This window comes from Lithobates pipiens, unplaced genomic scaffold (assembly GCF_037356315.1).
Source record: "Lithobates pipiens isolate NorthernLeopardFrog02 unplaced genomic scaffold, aLitPip1_a1.2 Scaffold_8, whole genome shotgun sequence".
Lineage (NCBI taxonomy): Eukaryota > Metazoa > Chordata > Amphibia > Anura > Ranidae > Lithobates > Lithobates pipiens.
In genome coordinates, this window is record NW_027507903.1 from 240,105,205 (window position 1) to 240,124,266 (window position 19,062).

At 41.8% G+C, this 19,062-nt stretch overlaps 1 protein-coding gene across 1 annotated transcript in view; it reads right to left on the reverse strand.

The window, feature by feature from the left end:
* TPH2 (tryptophan hydroxylase 2) overlaps positions 1–19,062 on the reverse strand; it is a 406,589-nt gene that overhangs the window by 301,894 nt on the left and 85,633 nt on the right. The window contains exons 5-6 of the mRNA XM_077468486.1: positions 6,467–6,534; positions 4,145–4,341 (exon numbers count right to left, since the gene is read on the reverse strand). Coding sequence (XP_077324612.1) covers positions 4,145–4,341; positions 6,467–6,534 — 265 coding nt within the window. The remainder of the gene's footprint in view (positions 1–4,144; positions 4,342–6,466; positions 6,535–19,062) is intronic.

Here is a 19,062-nt window from a genome sequence, read left to right on the forward strand (position 1 = left end):
TCCAGTTCTTTCTCCATCACCCTCCGCTTCTTCCTCCAGTCTTCTCCATTTTCCTCTGGCCTCTTCTTCCCCGCTTCATCCTCTGGTCCTTCTCCTCCGCCGCTACCGCCCCAGACCCACTGAATATGAAAACAACAACCCTCCTCCGACGCTGCAGCCAGCTGATCTGTCTGCTTTTATAGTGCACATTTCATATATAACTATGGGGCGTGGCCACCGAATGATATCAGCACGAGACCCCGCCACCTTGTGACATCACTGACCCATCATGCCCTGGGCGTTGAAGTCACAAGGGGTGGGGTCTTGGAGTGACGTCATGCTCCCCATCGCAGCATCCGAGGAGGTTTGTTTTTTGAATGTTCAGCAGGAATGGCGGTGGGAGAGGTGGAGGAGAAAGAACGGAGGGTGAAACGGGCGAAGAAGAAGCCGGAGGAAGATGGAGAAGACCAGAGGAAGAAGCAGATGAAGATGGAGGAATTAGCGGGGAAGAAGCGGCTGGAGGAAAGAGAAAACCGTAGGAAGAACAGAGAAAGATGGAGGAAGGAGCGGGGGAAAAGAAGAAGACATATTTAATAAAGGAATTGTCAAAAAACAGCTATTGTCTTTTGTCACACATCACTGCTTTATTAGGTGAATGGGTAGGGGTACAATGGGTGGGATCTGGGGGTCCCCTTGTTAAAGTGGTCTTCCAGATTCCGATAAGCCTCCCGCCCGCAGACCCCCACAACCACCGGGCAAGGTTTGTGGGGATGAGGCCCTTGTCCGCATCAACATGGGGACAAGATGTTTTGGGTGGACCCTAAAGCACCCTCCCCATGTTGAGGGCATGTGGCCTGTTAGGTTGAGTGCTTGGATAAGTGTCTGGTATGGATTTTGGGAGCCCTACCCCATTTTTTCTTAGATTTTTACTCTATATTGTCGGGAACTGGCATTCATTACAGCTACAAGCAATTTTAAATTACATTTTTTCCTTGAGATATTTTATTTTGCTGCGTTACAGTAATAAACACAGAAAAGATGCCCTACTTTACAGGCATAATAAGGACACCACCCAGGCATGATATTTAACCCCCTTAGAGGTATTCCCGAATGTGGCTTGGGGTGAGATTTTAGAGCCATTATCGATAACCCTGAGCCACACAGGATTGCTTCGCTGGATCCTGGAAGAGGTTACTTACCTTGTCCCCAGGATCCCACGTACGGCGGCTGAATAATCCGCTCGATCCTCTGTGTGTTCTGGCTTCCCTTCCCTGCAAGCGCCACGACGCAGGGGGGTGGAATCGACACCAGATTCAAAATGTAAAAATTATAACACACACCATACATTGTAATCTTATTGGATTACTTTACTGTATCTAATAAATTGACCTCAGTTTGCTCCCCAGTGCTTTATCCAGTGCCCTTTCCTTTAGTTTTACTGTACTTTCTGCCAGTAAACTGCAGAACGACCATGGCATCAAAAAAGCGCACCTCTACCTCAAAAGACGTTTATGATGTGCTGGAAAAGAGCGATAGCGATACACAAATTACACTAAAATTTATTGAATAAAATTTATTATTATGATATATTATTGGTTATTATTTATAGTTATTTATTATATTATAATTTATGGTTTTGTGTTTAAAAATTTATCATACCTGGGATGTCTACTAGACTCTGGTTTGGGCAGATTTAAGTGAGTTATTCCTAAGAATTAAAGGCCTACAATATAAAACGCCAAATCTCCATGCAAAATAAGTACCGCTTTCAGCACCTAAAATCCGACATAATCATACCGCCAGGAAGGTTAAAGGAATTTTTCATTTTTATTGTTTCACTTTAAGCATTATTAAAACCACTGCTCCTGAAAAAATGGCCATTTAAAAAAAAAAAAATTCCAACTGATACATGTCCCCTGGGGCAGGACCCAGGTCCCCATAAACTTTAAATGGCAAAGAACTTGCATATAAGCCTTCGGTGAGAACTTTAGATTTTGCAGGTTTGAGCCCCATTGACTTCCACTATGCCAGCATATGTGATCTGACAGGCATGTTTTCCGGCAATAGCGCTGCTTTCCATTTCCATTAGCGCCCAGTTTCTGAGAGTTGAAGTCTTAATTGGCCTTAATTGGGTGCTATAGTATTTTCCGGGACTGCAGGATCATTTATCGTAAATGACCCCCCACAACGTACATTTTTTTCAAATGCTAAGAGTGGCAATAGGGCCTATTAGGTCCTCCAGAAACAGGGTTTCATATACTGTATGTATGTGCCATCCCTATCCTGCTCCATCCACTTTAAAAGAGGTCATTAGTCACAGTATACTGTACATCCTAATTTTATACCATCAGCATTGGAATAGCAATAAAATAGTTATTCTTCACAATTCGATATAAGCTTAGATGAAAAACCTCCATTCATGTTGTGAGTTCTGCCTGTCTGTAGGCCATCTCTTTCCACTACTTCCTAGGGAAGCCACATGCTTTTCAGCTTCCCCTCTGCTGTTTACTGCTTAGGACTGCATATCTCATGGTACCTTGCTGACTGCAAGCTTTGATTCCAGCACTGGCTTGGTCTCCTGAATCTCCTTCTCTAAGCCCTTGTACACACGGTCGGAGATTCAGACGGAATGTGTCCGATCGGACCATTTTGTCGGATATTCCGACTGGATGTGGTCTACATCGGACTGTTTCCGTCTGAGTATCCGACGGACCAAGTTTTCCAACTTGTTGGTAAAATTTTCCAACAAAATGCTCCGATCGGACATACTCCGTTCATGTGTAGAGAATTCCGATCGGACAAAGTGCCACGCATGCTCAGATCAAATTCCTACACCAAAGCTATTGGCTACTAGCGTGAACGTAGTCCCGTCATAACAAAATAACGTAATCACGTCGGATTTTCCAACAACTTTGTCCGACCGTGTGTATGCAACAGTTTCAGACAAAATCCGTCGGACAAAATCCGTCGGATTTGGTTGTTGGAATCTCCAACCGTGTGTACAAGGGCTAAGACCCTCTGTAGTTTAGAAGGCAGGCTCTGTGAAATGTGTGACACAGCAGTGCCTACTCACAGGCCACAGTGAATAAGTGCCACAGAATTCCAGGAAGTAAATGTATGGTGATCTCTACAAAGTATTTTTACAGACTTTCAGATTAACTGCGTCATTTTAACTGGCAATTGCACGGTCATGCAACGTTGTACCCAAACAAAATTGACGTCCTGTTTTCCCACAAATAGAACTTTCTTTTGGTGGTATTTGATCACCTCAGAGTTTGTTTGTTTTTTTGCACTATAGGCAAAAAAAGAGTGACGATTTTGAAAAAATACCCCAAAAATATCTAAAAAAAACGAATTTCTTCCACAGTTTAGGCCGATATATATTCTTCTACGTGTTTTTGGTAAACAAAAATTGCAATAAGCGTATATTGATTGGTTTGCGCAAAAGCTATAGAGTCTGCAAAATAAGGGAGAGCTTCATGGCAATTTTATCATAATTTTTTTTTTTTTACTAGTAATGTCATGACTGCGACATTGCGCTGAACAGATTGGACACTTTTGACACTGTTTTGGGACCATTGACATTTATACAGTGATCAGAGATAAAAATAACCACTGATTACCATATACATATCACTGGCAGGGAGGGGGTTAAACACTAGGGGGCAATTAAGGGGTTAAGTGTATTCCCTCAGTGTGTTCTAACTGTGGGGGGGGGGGCTCACTACAACGATAACATGGAGCAGTAGATCCCTGTCATGTTGCTAGACAGAATAGGGAAATTCCTTGTTTACATCTCCCCGTTCTGCCTCTCTTCACCGCAGGACTCTGCCCCGCCCCGCGCTCCCTTGTTACTGGATTTAAAAGCAGCAGTAGCCAATGGCTCCTGCTGCTATCAATCTATCCAATGAGGATGGAGACAGTGGCTGGAGTCTCTGGGCTCGTGCACATCACTGGAATGAACGGGCGCAGGTAATAAAAAGGGGGGCTCTGGGGCAGCTGCAGCACAGGTTTTTCACCAGAATGCAAAAAATGCATTAAGGTGAAAAACCTGGAGACTTTACAACCCCTTTAAATTCAGTGTGGAAATGAATATATGATTTTACAATTTTACCATAGATACACTTTAAAAGCTATAATCATATAGATATAACTTTAGCCTCACCTTTCAAAAATACTGCCACATCTTCCAGTTGTGGTACATTATCTTCTCTGTATCCACAGTATTTGGTTAATAGAGGTAGGTTCTTTAAATATTCTCTGCAGGCATGAGTTGGATACAACTTCGTGAGTTCTTTAAACACTGTACCCCAAGTTTTTATCTCTTCCTCTGTGTACTCCACTCTTGGAATTGGCTGCCCACTAAATAAAAGCAACAAGAATTTATTAACCATGTCAAAACCAGGACAATTCTGATATTTCTTGCATACCTGTTAAAATCTGCATTTCTTTTACTAGAAAATTACTTAAAGCCTCCAAACATTCCATAATTTTTTTTAAGCAGAGCAAAATAATGGTTGTTGCAATTTTTAATGTTGCATCATATTTTTTTAAATAAAATATAAAAAATGATGTTATGCTGAGTATATAGAAACCTAACGTGTCACACTTTAAAATTGTGTAAGCCCATGGAATGGCGACAAACTAAGCTGCTTAAAAATCACTATGCCTTTACAGGTAACCATTTAGAGTTACACAGGAAGTCTGGTGCCAGAATTATTGCTCACTCTGGTGTTCTTGATGATAATTCATATGTGTGGTGCTGTTACTGTTTATATATGCACGTGGGACCTACATAAGCGTTGCACTTGCACGTGGGCATGGGAGAACAGGGGAGTTTTACAAGGCAGTAACAACTTGCAAACAACAAACCGAAAGGGACTAAATCCTAATCGTTTTGGGTTTCTTATGTCACAGAGAGGGGCGGGTACGGGTGTACCTTCCTTCTCTCTCTGTTTACCGGAGACAACAGGTGGCAATGGTCCCAGGCTTGGGAATGGCGGCTTGTGGCAGCGGAAGCGGGGCCCCCTTCCATGCCCTGTACAAGTGATAAGCAGCATGGATCACTTCTACAGTAAAGCTCATCACTGGCTGAACTTTTGAAATCCGGATCATGGCTGCAGTTGCTGCCAAGATCCCAATATAACTTTGTCTACCTGAGGATGTACAGGTACATCCTAAGGGGGTGAATTGGTTAATATTGGCATTAATTTAATATAATCAGAACTACATATTTATCGAAACTCCTGCCACAAGGTATTTTCATGTGCAAATTCAATAACCAGTGACTTAAATAAAAAAGTATACCTTGTCTGGCAATCAAATGATTCAGCAGAACGAGGCTGCTTAACCCCACACACCTTAGCGAACGGTATAAAATATAACCTTCATTGAAATTACTATATAAAATATATATATGTGACTGTGTGCATTACATTCACTTTAAGGGAGGTTAATGAGTTCAATAGGGATGCAAGAGAACAAGCAATGGTCACCCGAACAATTGGGTAGTAAAAGAAAAACATTGCGGCCAATACACTAAAATTAGTTTTCCAACTGGTCATAGGACAGTATGACTTCATAAATTAGAATTGTAAATGGTCATGAGATATCGTCTGTACTCATCACCTCTTAGCTGTGTCTATTAAAGACCAATGTTTTGGTGAAGCAGGTGGTGTTAATCCCTTCTTTTTTCTTTTACTACCCTTATTTGTTTAGGTGACCATTGCTTGTTCTCTTGCATCCCTATAGAACATGGGCAGCACAGTGGTGTAGTGGATAGCACTCTCACCTAGCAGTAAAAAGGGTCGCTGGTTTGAAACCCAACCACGACACTACCTGCCTGGAGTTTGCATGTTCTCCCTGTGCCTGCGTGGGTTTCCTCCAGGTACTCCGGTTTCCTCCCACACTCCAAAAGACATGCAGGTAGGTTAATTGGCTTCTGTCCAATAAATTGGCCCTAGTATATGAATGGGGAACTTGGATTGTGGGCTCCTTGGATTGTGGGCTTCTTGAAAGTAGGGACTAATGTGAGTGTGAAATGTACAGGGATAGGGACAATTGTAGACACTCACTCAGGTTGAACTGGATGGACTGGTGTCTTTATTCAACCTTACTAACTATGTAACCCATTAACCTCTCTTTAAGTGAGAGTAATGCACACAGTCACATATATATTTAATATAGTAATCACAATAAAGGTTATATTTTATACCATTGGCTAAGGTCCGTGGGGTTACCCTCGTTCCGCTGAATCTTTTTCATGTGCAAGACACACCGGTCAAATATCACTTACCTTTCTGTTCCATAAACAATAGTCTCTGGGGTTGAAAGTGAGGGTGAATTTTCCACCAGGGACAGAGACAGCAATAACAATTTGACAGAAGTTCTAACACTTCCATTGCTCTGTCCTACACTAATAAAAATGTTTTGGCTGTAGGTCCACTTGTAACTTATCAAGACCATGCAAAAAATCAGTCAAACTTACTATTTATAGTTCATAGCAACATCCACAAAATATTTTCTTCTTTGCCGGTAAACATTGTCCTTAAATCCCTTCAGGAAAAAAAAGGACAAAACAGAGAAAAGGAAACAACATTAGCAAAAAATAAAAAATAAAACATTGAAACCAATCTGATTAAAAGAAAGACTGTATAAACAAACCATTACAGATCACAGGGACTTAGAACAAAATAGTCAGATGAAAATATTTCCCTTGCAGTGCCAAACTGGTTACAAAAGGTCAGATGAGGTCTTCAATAGCATTCTTCTAGGCCCCAGCTTGCTAACAACCTAAAGATTCTTTGAGTTTTAAAATCTTTTTAATGTCTTGCCTACGAAGAAGTTATTATTTGAATAAACAATTCTAATGGACAGATTTGATAGCACCAAGCTATCCTAGCGACAAGGAGAATAAACACATCCTATGCCGATACAAGGAAATGGAAAAATCTTTAACATTTATCTAAATAGCTAAATGTCACGTTCTTTCTAAAAGAAAACTAAACCTTTATTAGCAGCCTGCATGTTTGGAGGAACAGTACAAAGCCAGAATCTGACACCATGCTAGGAAGATGATTCATTAAAAATGGAATTAAAAAAAAAAAATGAACAGAAAGGGGAAACTGTTGCTCATATTCAACCATTTTTTATGAAAGCACTAAAAAATAAATTGTTTTTGGTCACATTTGTGCAACTTTTCTTTTTTCCAGTTTTCATTGATCAGATCCTATTTTTTGTTGTAGCTTACAGTAGGTTAACCCATAGGTGTTGAGCCAGTCTTAAACTCTAATGCCCCATACACACGGTCGGAAATTCCGATGGAAAAAGTCAGATCGGATTATGGTGTCGGAAAATCTGAACGTGTGTGGGCTCTATCGGACTTTTTCTGTCTGAATTTCAAACGGAAAAAGTTTGAGAACTGGATTTAAAATTTTCCGATCGTGTGTAGAGAATTCCGGCACACAAAAATGGCACGCATGATGAGAAAAAATTTGGAGACGAAAGCTATTGGCTACTGGCCTCTACGTAGTCCCGTCGTATGTTTTGTACATCACCTCATTCTGAACGATCGGATTTTCCAACAACTTTGTGTGACCATGCAAGACAAGTTTCGGCCAAAATCCGTCAAAAAAATAATCAGATGGATTTTATGGTCAGAATATCCGACCGTGTGTATGGGGCATAAGGCTACATTTACACTGAGCATTTTTAGGTGTTTTTTCAAGCATTTTTTTTCAGCCGTTTGAGCGTTTTGTTTAGCAGATTTGCAAATATTACGCAGTAGGTGTTTTTTCAGGCTTTTTTTATTTAGGCATTTTTTCTGTGGCTAATAGAAATCTGTGTAAGGTGTGATGCTAGAAAAGGGGAGTGGAGCTGTTTTTTTTTGAGCTGAAATCATCTGACAAAAAGCCTAAAGAAACGCAAATTTCTCACTGTTCAGGCATTTTCCATTGAAGTCTAGGGGGACAAAATTCCCAAATCTGCCTGAAAAGTAGCTCATGTACTTTTTTGAGTGACAGGCCATTTGCAGGTGACAAAACTATCAAATGTAAACAGGGGCCATTGAAATGTAAGGGATTTTGCTTGTTGAGCGTTTTTGAGCATTGAGCTTTGAGCTGAAAAATGTGAAAAGTGTGAACGGGGTCTAAGAAAGTACAGTATTTGAGTGTTTCTGGTTATAAAGCATTATGCCGCATACACACGAGTGGAATGTCCGACAAAAAAAGTCAGACGGAAGCTTTTCGTAGAATATTCCGATTATGTGTATGCTTCATCTGACTTTTTTTTCCGAAAATGCTGATGGACCTAGAAATAGAACATGTTTTAAATATTTCTGACGGAACCATTTCCTATTGGGAAAACTGCTCGTCTGTATGCTGTTCCGATGCACTAAAAACGACACATGCTCTGAAGCAAGTACGAGACAGAAGTTATTGGCTACTGGCTATTGAACTTCCTTTTTCTAGTCCCCTCGTATGTGCTGTATGTCACCGCGTTCTTAACGATCGGACTTTGGTGTGATCATGTGTACACACACGACAGTTTCAGCGGAACTCTGACAGAACCCTATCAGAAAAACCTTTGGAGTTTATTCCAACGGGAAAACCGGTCGTGTGTACACGGCATTAATTGTAAGGGCTTAGGGGGCATGTTGAACCACTGGAGATAGACTGCTATTCTCTCATAAACCTCTATTTTCACCCTCTTACCCAGGAAGGAAAGTTTAGGGTGCTTTGGAGAGCTATTAAAAAGGAGTAAAAAAAAATGAACAGAAAAGGGAAACTGTTGCTTATAGCCGTTTTTATGAAAGCATTCAAAATAAATTCTTATAGATCATGGTTGTGTACCATTTCTTTTTTCCAGTTTTTATTATTCAGGTGCTATTTTTTGTTGTAGCTGCCTACACTGATCAGTAATTGAAAAGGAATATATAATGGGGGTTATTTTCTAAAGGAAAATCCACTTTGCACTGCAAGTGTACTTGGAAGTTAAGTCGCTGTAGATCCGAGGGGGACATGCAAGGAAAATAAAAAAACAGAGTTTTAGCTTGCACATGATTGGATGATAAAATCAACAGAGCTTCCCCTCATTTCAGCTACTCCTTAGATTTAGAGCGACTGCACTTCCAAGTGTCCTTTCAGTGCACTTTCAAGTGTACTTGCAGTGCAAAGTGGACTTGCCTTTCGCAAATATCCCCCAATATGTCCTTGTGAAAAAATTCACAATACAACACAAAGGTGTCACATTATTTTCTATTTTTCCTTTTTATATTTCTACAGAATAACTGCAAATATATCACTGTGGCATTGTAAGGTTTTATGAAATTTTCACAAATGAATTTTCAGAGTTTCATCATCTAGACCTTGAGTGACCTTTTTCTGTTAAGTTGCCCATCATGTCAAATGGACTGAATTCTAAGGCCCACTTTATACTGAGGTTTTCCATTGTACTGTGTTACAGTACACTGGTTTATCCATAGGAGTTGAGTCAGCCTTATGCCGCGTACACACTTTCCGACAACAAATGTTCAATATGAGCTTGTTGTCGCAAATTTCGACCGCGTGTACACAATTCCGACACACAAAATTCCATGCATGCTCAGAATCAGGCAGAAGAGCCGCACTGGCTATTGAACTTCATTTTTACACATTACCGGACTTTGACGGACTAGGTCCGACAGACTTTCGGTGGAGGTCTGACTGACTTTCTGAACAAAACGGACTTGGCCACACACGACCGGACTAAGTCCGATCGAAAGTCTGTTTGTTTTGAACATGATGACATAAACAGGACTAAACAAGGAAGGTCAATAGCCAGTAGCCAATAGCTGCCCATGTGTCATATTTGGTCCGTCGGACTAGCACACAGACAAACAGTTTTCCCGATTTTTAGTCCGTCGGACTTGAGTCCGTCGGATAGATTTGAAACATGTTTTATTTCTAGGTCCGTCGGACTTTTGTGAAAAAAAGTCTGCTGGAGCCCACACACGATCGAATTGTCCAACGGATTCCAGTCCGCCGGACCAAGTCTGCCGGAAAGTCCGGTCGTGTGTACGCGGCATTAGTGGACTGAGGTAACGCACCATATGCTCGAGGCCCCCGGTAAATCAAATTCCCCAGTTCCTGAAGAGAGCCTAAGGTTGCTGCCTCTAGACAGACCGCCGCATTTGCACGTGACTGCAGAAACCATCATAGGACAGTGACCAGCACTCCTGCCCAGAATTGCACATGCATATCTGGAAGTGCCAGGCCTCCACATCTTACCGGAAGGACCAGGGTATGTTTTGCTATTCTAGGAAGTGCCCCTACCCATATAAAGCTACCCATACATTTCTCCACCTCCTTAAAGAACAGGCTGGGAATCCAGGCCGAGGAATTATAAAAAAAGTAAAGAAATTTGGGAAGGAAAGTAATTTTCAAGAGGCTAATTCTTCCCATAAGAGTCAGGGTTAGTGAGGTCCATGCCATACATTTCTCCTTAAGTTGGGTAAGTATAGGAGATATGTTAAGATCAGAGCAGCTGGCCGGATCTCTTCTAGGATGGATGTCTAAGTATTTAAACTGTTCCGCCCACACCAACTGGTTGTCTGGGGCATTAGTGTATGTTAGGGGATAAAGAGGGAAAATAATTTACTTATCCCAGTTGATGCGCACTCCCGAGTAATGTCCAAATTCGTTAAACAAGTCTAGGGCCGCCGCAAGAGAGCAATCCACATCTTGTAAGTAAAGCAGCGTATCATCTGTGTATAAGGAGAGCTTCTCTTCCAGCGGACCCACCTTAAACGTCACCACATTTTTGACTTTCGGAATTTCCAACAACATTTGTGTGACCGTGTGTATGCAAGACAAGATTCAGCCAACATTCGTCGGAAATAAATCCAGGATTTTGTTGTTGGAATGTCCGATCGTGTGTACACGGCATTAACCTCTAATGCCACGTACACACGATCAGACTTTCCGACAACAAATCCGTGATATTTTGTTTGAAGGGTGTTGGCTCCAACTTGTCTTGCATACACATGGTCACACAAATGTCAGCCAACAATTACGAACATAGTGATGTACAATACATACGTGATATCTCCATTACGAACGCTAGTTTTACAAGACCAAGCGCTTCCGACTCGTCCTTGATTTCGAGCATGTGTGTTTGTACTTTGGACTTTTGTCAGACGGACTTGTGTACACACAATCGGACTTTCCGCCAACAAGCTCACATCCAACATCTCCCATCGGAAAATCCGATCGTATGTACGCGGCATTAGGGTACATTTACACTGAGCGATTTTAGGTGTTTATTCAAGCATTTTTTTCAGATGTTTTAGAGTGTATTTTTAGCAGATTTGCTAATATTATAGGTGTTTTTTCAGGCATTTTTCATTTGGGCATTTTTGCTGTGACCAGTAGAAAACTATGTAAGGTGCTGTTTTTTGAGTGAAAAATACCTGAAAAAAACCTCTTGCATTTCTCACTGTTCAGGTGTGTTCCATTAAAGTCTGGGGAACAAAAATGCTCAAATCTGCCTAAAAAAGTAGCTCATGTACTTTTTTAATGAGCGGCAAGCATCTTGCTACTGGGGACAAAACGCTCAAATGTGAACAGGTACCATTGAAATGAATGGGATTTTGCCTGTTGAGCAATTCTGAGCTTTGAGCTGAAAAAGTGTGAACTGGGTCTAAGAGAGTAGGAAATTTGAGTGTTGCTGATCGGAAAGCATTAGCTGTAAGTGCTTAGAGGGCACATAGGACCACTGGAGATAGACTACTATTCTCTCAGAAACCTCTATCTTCACCCTTGTACCCAGGAAGGAAAGTTTAGGGTGCTTTGGAGTGCTATTAAATAGGGAAAACAAAATGTAAGGCTTTTAAAACTAACTTTTCATGCTTTCTAACTTTTTCTAATGTTTAAAATCTGAAGCTAGAATTGGGCTTTTAAATCAGCTTGTGGCCAGTAATCTGGTATACTAGAAACAATAACTGCTAAACTATATGAATATACAGGCAACACCCACTGAATGTTCGCTGTTGTCAAACACAGCAAGCCAGGGAAGCTGTCTAGTACAGAGAGCTGGAGTCCTACCGCCTGCACATGTGATATTGAATAGAAGCACTTATGAGGAAATAACAAAAAATAATAATGATGGGAAATTGAGAGAACTTGCAGACATCCTGTAAAGTATTTACAGCTGACTGATTGATTTCACTCATCTTTTTACAATCAACCATTTCTTGTTATTAAACAACATTATTATTATTTAAAGTAACCCACTGACAGCCCTAAAACCCTATCATCCAATTTGTATGCTTCAACTGGATCTTAGGACAAGTAGGTGTTTGGTTACCATCAATCTCGGAGAATGGCCTTGCTCAACAATAGTCGGGGGAGGGATGTACAGCTGGACTCGGAGTTTTAGTACATTTATTTTAGTTTTTTGTTCTCCATGCAGAATAAACTAATAGATTACAAATCACAATACCGAATATAGCTGTGTATATCTACAGTATCTCACAAAAGTGAGTACACCCCTCCCATGTTTGTAAATATTTTATTATATCTTTTCATGTGACGACACTGAAGAAATTGCACTTTGCTACAATTTAAAGTAGTGAGTGTACAGCTTGTATAACAGTTTAAATTTGCTGTCCCCTCGAAATAACTCAACACACAGGCATTTATTTCTAAGCCTCTGGCAACATAAGTGAGTACACCCCTAAGTGAAATGTCCAAATTGGGCCCAAAGTGTCAATATTTTGTGTGGCCACCATTATTTTCCAGCACTGCCTTAACCCACTTGGGCATGGAGTTCACCAGAGCTTCACAGGTTGCCACTGGAGTCCTCTTTCACTCTTCTATGATGACATCATGGAGCTGGTTGATGTTAGAGACCTTGTGCTCCTCCACCTTCCATTTGAGGATACCCTACAGATGCTCAATAGGGTTTAGGTCTGGAGACATGCTTGGGCAGTCCATCACCTTTATCCTCAGCTTCTTTAGCAAGGTAGTGGTTGTCTTGGAGGTGTGTTTTGGATCCTTATCATGTTGGAATACTGCCCTGTAGACCAGTCTCAGAAGGCAGGGGATCATGCTCTGCTTCAGTATGTCACAGTAAATGTTGGCATTCATGGTTCCCTCAATGACCTGTAGCTCCCAAGTGCCAGCAGAACTCATGCAGCCCCAGACCATGACACTCCCACGTCACTTTGTACTCCTCATCTGGTTGCCGCCACACACGCATGACACCATCTGAACCAAATAAGTTTATCTTGGTCTCATTAGACCACAGGACATGGTTCCAGTAATCAATGTCCTTAGTATGCTTGTCTACAGCAAACCGTTTGCGGGTATCCTGTGCATTCTTGTGCATCATCTTTATATGAGGCTTCCTTCTGGGACGTCAGCCATGCAGACCAATTTAATGCAGTGTGCGGCGTATGGTTTGAGCTCTGACAGGCTGACCCCCCACCCCTTCAACCTCTGCAGCAATGCTGGCAGCACTCATGCATCTATTTCCCAAAGACAACCTCTGGATATGATGCTGAGCACATGCACTCAAAATTTTTGGTCGACCATGCTGTCCTGCTAAACCGCTGTATGGCCACCGTGCTGCAGCTCACTTTCAGGGTCTTGGTAACCTTCTTATAGCCTAGGCCACCTTTAGGTAGAGAAACAATTCTTTTTTCAGATTCTCAGAGAGTTATTTGTCATGAGGTGTTATGTTGAACTTCCAGTGATCAGTATGAGAGAGTGAAAGTGATAACACCAAATTTGACACACATGCTCCCCATTCACACCTTAGACCTTGTAACACTAGCGAGTCACATGACACCAGGGAGGGAAAAAGGCTAATTGAGCCCAATTTGGACATTTTCACTTAGGGGTGTACTCACTTTTGTTGCCAGCAGTTTAGACATTAATGGCTGCGTGTTGAGTTATTTTGAGGGGACAAAAATATGAGGATATTAACTATACCTAGGCTCTCAAATTTTGAAGCCTGTGACTTGTGATTGCAGCTTTAAAATATGCCTATCCCTATGGTCTGTTGGGATAAAAAAAAAAAAAAGCATTTGGACAATCAGTTCATTTTCTAACCTCCATCCAACCTGCTTAGTTGGCCATGTCTTATTTTTAAATTTACAGCTAAACTCAAGGCAGAATTTAAGGCACAAATTAATCTCTATGTTCATGAATGTATCCTGAAATATATATTTTTTTAAGTCCTCCGTTCTCTTTTTTCATTTGGAATTTGAAAACTAACACTAATTCATACAAATTTATATACACATTTAAAAAAAAAATCAAAAAATGACTAGGGGAAAAAGGGAATGCAGTTTATAAAACTAATTAGGGTTTACTGAAATGGGCCTAAAATGTTGTCTCAGGACTAAGTGGTCAGAACTGCAACTCCAATGTATATATTTTATTTGTTTATTTAGCTGTTTGGCAAAGAGAAAAGATTGGGCACACACCACCATGAAGCTATAGCATATGGTTTATTGTCACTATGTCAGACAAGCAGAACATGATCAAACGTTGGCGCGTTTCACTCGGACATCTTGTGCTTAATCATAATAATATTTAGCTGTTTGCCTGGAGTTCATTGAGCATATATTCAAGCAGAGACAAAGATCCAAGGTCATGCAGATGTACTTGAGGTACATGTTGATAGCCATGCTTTAAATTTTGCCATATCAATTGCACCAGCATGGAGAACTCTGACAAACTGCATTAAATATGCTATAACACACCAACTATATTCTAATAATGCAAAGTTTATTTCTCCACCACACAGAAAATTTCTCTAAAAGCAGAACTTTGAGTAAAAACAGTTCCAGCTCATCCTTTACATTTTTATGTCTGTTCAGATTAGGATGTCAAGTGATTTAACTGCATTATAAACCATGAAATATCTCAGCAAATTTCAGAAAAGTCTGTTTTTGTTATTTAAGGGTATTGCGCATATACACTGCAATTTTTCAGTGCTGTAAAAGATCCACATACAGGGGCTTAAAACTAGCCATAAAACACACTCGCAATAAGTAGCAATGCTGTAAATGTCGGTGTTCTGCATACATTTCTTGTTATATTCCGAATACAAATGAGCTTTTCATTATTCGACAAAAGATGGGAGATATCAATCTTAATTTGAACCCCTTTTATTTTCCAGATGTTACACGCAGCAAAAAATATCAGTTGGAAATGAAATTGCCACTTTGAGTCTGAAATTAAATTCGATAAGCCTTCACTCTTCAAACTGCTGACACATTTGAAGAAGCACACATCACACAAACCAGTAGCACAGCTTTCAGTTTTCTATATGCTTGAAAAAATCCTTGGCTGCACTGTTTGAAGTAAAATTGCACACTGAGTAATTTTTTTACAGGTAAATGCCAACACAAGTTTCACCAGTATCATTTCTGTGCCTTTTCTATTATCTTCGGCTGGTTTCTCCATTAGTCAAAATCCTAATTGTATGGACTCCTATGTTTTTTAAATATAAATTGTTTGGATTCCTTTGCTTTGAATCTCCCACCCGCTTTTTTCTCTAGTATTGTATGGCTTGCATGTAAATATTGCCACATGTGCATACCTGGCAGTTAGGAAACCCATTAGTTATGGGATTTCACAATAGAAAAACTAGGAATCTTACATTAAAGTCATTTCACAATGTACATAAAATGGAAAATTTATATCAAATACTTACCGTAATTTTCCTTTCCTGATGGGCTCCATGGCAGCATACGTGTGGGGTTAGCCCCGCCTCCATAATTACCCAATAGGACCTCTACTCCCATAAATCTTTGCTCCAAGCTGCTATCCGTGTTCCGTAACTAGCCTACTCCAACATTTGGGAGGGAACTCCTGCTGCCATGGAGCCCATCAGGAAAGGAAAATTACGGTAAGTATTTGATATAAATTTTCCATTTTCCTGACAGGCTCCATGGCAGCATACATGTGGGAAATAACTCGCCAAACACACCCGGGTGGGCTAAAAATGTTGAGCAAAGAAACTAGAATTTTATTTTTCATTGTCCACTGACAATACTTGTAAACCAAAATTAACAGAAGAAAGCGCAGCTGGCTCTACACAATAATGGGAAACAAAGGTATTAATTGAAGACCAGGAAGCTGCTCTACAGATAACTTCTGGTGCGACATGTCGAACTGCTGCCCAAGAGGTCGAGATGCCCCGAGTTGAATGAGCCATCACTGCCTCAGGAGGAACCATGCCCTTTGCCTTGTATGCCCTTTGAATCATTTGGACCACCCAAGATGAGATTGATCTTGCTCATGCTCGCATCCCTTTATTTTTGCCATGAAGAAGGACAAAAAGAAAGTCTGTTCGTCTGAACGAGGCTGTAGCGTCCAGATATTTTTTCAAGGTGCGACCAACATCCAGGGGATGAATCTCTTGGTTGTCTGACATTTTAAACGTAGGTAGCACGATCTCCTGATTTTCGTGAAATACTGATGTGACTTTTGGATTTGATCCAAGCATAGGGATCAGGACCACTCTGTCCGGAAAGAAAGTTAGAAATGGTTCAACTGACCCAAGATTCCTAATTTCCGACACTCTTTGGCTGAAGTTATTGCCACCAGAAACACCGTCTTGATAGTGAGATCTCCTAAAGACAGGGGAGCATCCAAACCTTTCCCAAGATCAGAAAGAAAGTCCAATACTAACGGAAGGTCCCATTTGGGAAACCTGGGCCTCTTTTGAGGCCTAAGCCTGATGGCTCCTTTAAAGAATTGTTGAATTAAGGTGTGATTCGCCCACGAAACTCCTGTAAAGGCTGAAATGGCTGAAACTTGTACTCTAAGAGAGCTAACTGCCAGAGACAAGTCTAACCCTGACTGAAGGAAAGACAAGATATCTTGAACTGCCGGAGAATTATATGAATTTGACCTAGAAGACATGTGGCCCATAAACCTGGCCCATATACGTTCGTACACTTTATTGGTACTCTTCCGTCTGGCACTAAGAAGGGTTGGAATCGCTTCTTCTGGGCAACCTAGAGCTTCTAGCCTTCCCCTCTCAAGAACCATGCCCTGAGGTGTAGACAGGATGGGCACGGGTGTAACAGCGTGCCTTGAGACAGTAGATCTGGCCTGAGAGGCAGGGGAACTGGGTCCTGATAGCTGAGGAGCAACAGCAGAGGAAACCAAGGCCTGTTGGACCAGAATGGTATTATCGCAATGATTTCCACCTTCTCCCCTCTGAGCCTCCGAAGGAACTGTAGGATTACAGGAACTGGAGGGAAGGCATAGGCTCTCTGGAACTTCCAACAATCCGTGAGAGCATCTATCCCGAACGCCTGAGGATCCCTGAACCTCAAGTAGTATCTGTGCATCTTGCGATTGTACGGCGAAGCGAACAGATCGACCTCTGGAGATACTCCCAGAGTCAGAAGCCACTCGAAGACATCCCTGTGAAGGGACCACTCGTTGTTGTCTATTTTGACCCTTGACAGAAAATCTGCTTGAACATTCTGGACTCCTGAGATGTATACAGCAGAAATGTTGACCACATTCTTCTGAGCCCAGTTCATTATCGGTTCTACTGACGACCCTGCCACCAGATGGCGAAATGCTATGAGTGCTCGAAAGGTTGCTCTCAACTCCAGGATGTTGGAGACCACATACCGCGACGGGAACGACCACCTTCCTTGAGCTACTTCCGTAAGGCAATGGGCGCCCCAACCTTTGTTGCTGGCATCTGAGGTTACTATTATCCAGGAAATGGGGACTATCGAATGATGGTTGCGTAGATTCTTCCCTTGAAGCCACCAGAGGAGAGACATCCTCATCGCTGGTGTAAGGCGTATGCGCTGTGTTTGATTGGACGAGTCCCACTGTTGCAGAAACCCTTTCTGGAAGGGACGAGTGTGCCACTGGGCCCACTTCACCATAGGGATGGTGGCCGTCATTGTGCCGATCACTTTCAAGCATTGTAGAGCCGAAAGATGAGATGATTCCCAAGCCTTGTGAATCCTGTCCCGGATCACACTGATTTTTTCCTCCGGCAGGGAGATAGTGCCTTTTAATGTGTCGAACTGAGCCCCTAGAAACACGATCACTTGAGTTGGAACCAGATGGCTCTTCTCTAGGTTCAGGAGCCAACCAAACGTCTGCAGAGTGGAGATGACTAAACTCTTGTGTTCCAGAATTTGATCTCTGTCCTGAGATAATAGGAGCAAGTCGTCCAGATAATGATGGAGACAAACTCCTTTGACTCGTAAAAGAGCTACTATCGCTAGGAGTACCTTGGAGAAGACCCGAGGAGATGTCATCAACCCGAATGGGAGACAGGTAAAATGGAGGTGTTGATCGCCAACTGCGAAACTGAGAAATTGCTGGAAATCCCTTGCTACTGGCACATGAAAGTATGCGTCCTTCAGATCGATTGAGATTAACCAATCCCCTAGCTGCACTGACTGTTGGATTGTAAGAAGAGACTCCATCTTGAACTTTTCCTTGCGAATGAAGGAATTGAGGTGGGTCAAATCTATCACCGGCCTCCATGCGCCATTTCTTTTCTGAACCATAAACAGAGGAGAATACATGCCTTCGCCATGTTCGTCTTCTGGCACGGGCACGGCTGCACCTTGATCCAGCAAACAACTTACGTAGGTCAATAGGACCTGTTTCTTTTCCTCTGAGCCTGGAATTGTTGTGGGAATGAACCTTAACCTCGGAGTGTTGATGAAAGTCCACTTGTGACCCGAGGAAACCGTCTTGACGGTCCAATAATCTTGAATTGAGGCCCCCCAAACATGTCGGTAGTGAAGAAGGCGAGCCCCCACCTGACATGTTTGAGCGGGCCCAATTTCAAAAAGATTTGGTAGAATCTTGATTACCTGCGGAAGCCCCCTTTGAGGTTTTCTTAAGGGAGGATTGTCTGGACCTCCAAGATCTAGAGAACTCCCTGCCGGGCCTATAACTGCGCGCTTCTCTAGCGCGATCCGAGGTCTGCCTTCTTGAGAAAATACGTTTTTGGTTTTGAAGACTTCTGTCTTGAGGGAGGAACCCAGACCTCCCACCCGTGGCCCGGGATATGGCGCTATCTAGTTTATTACCAAACAAG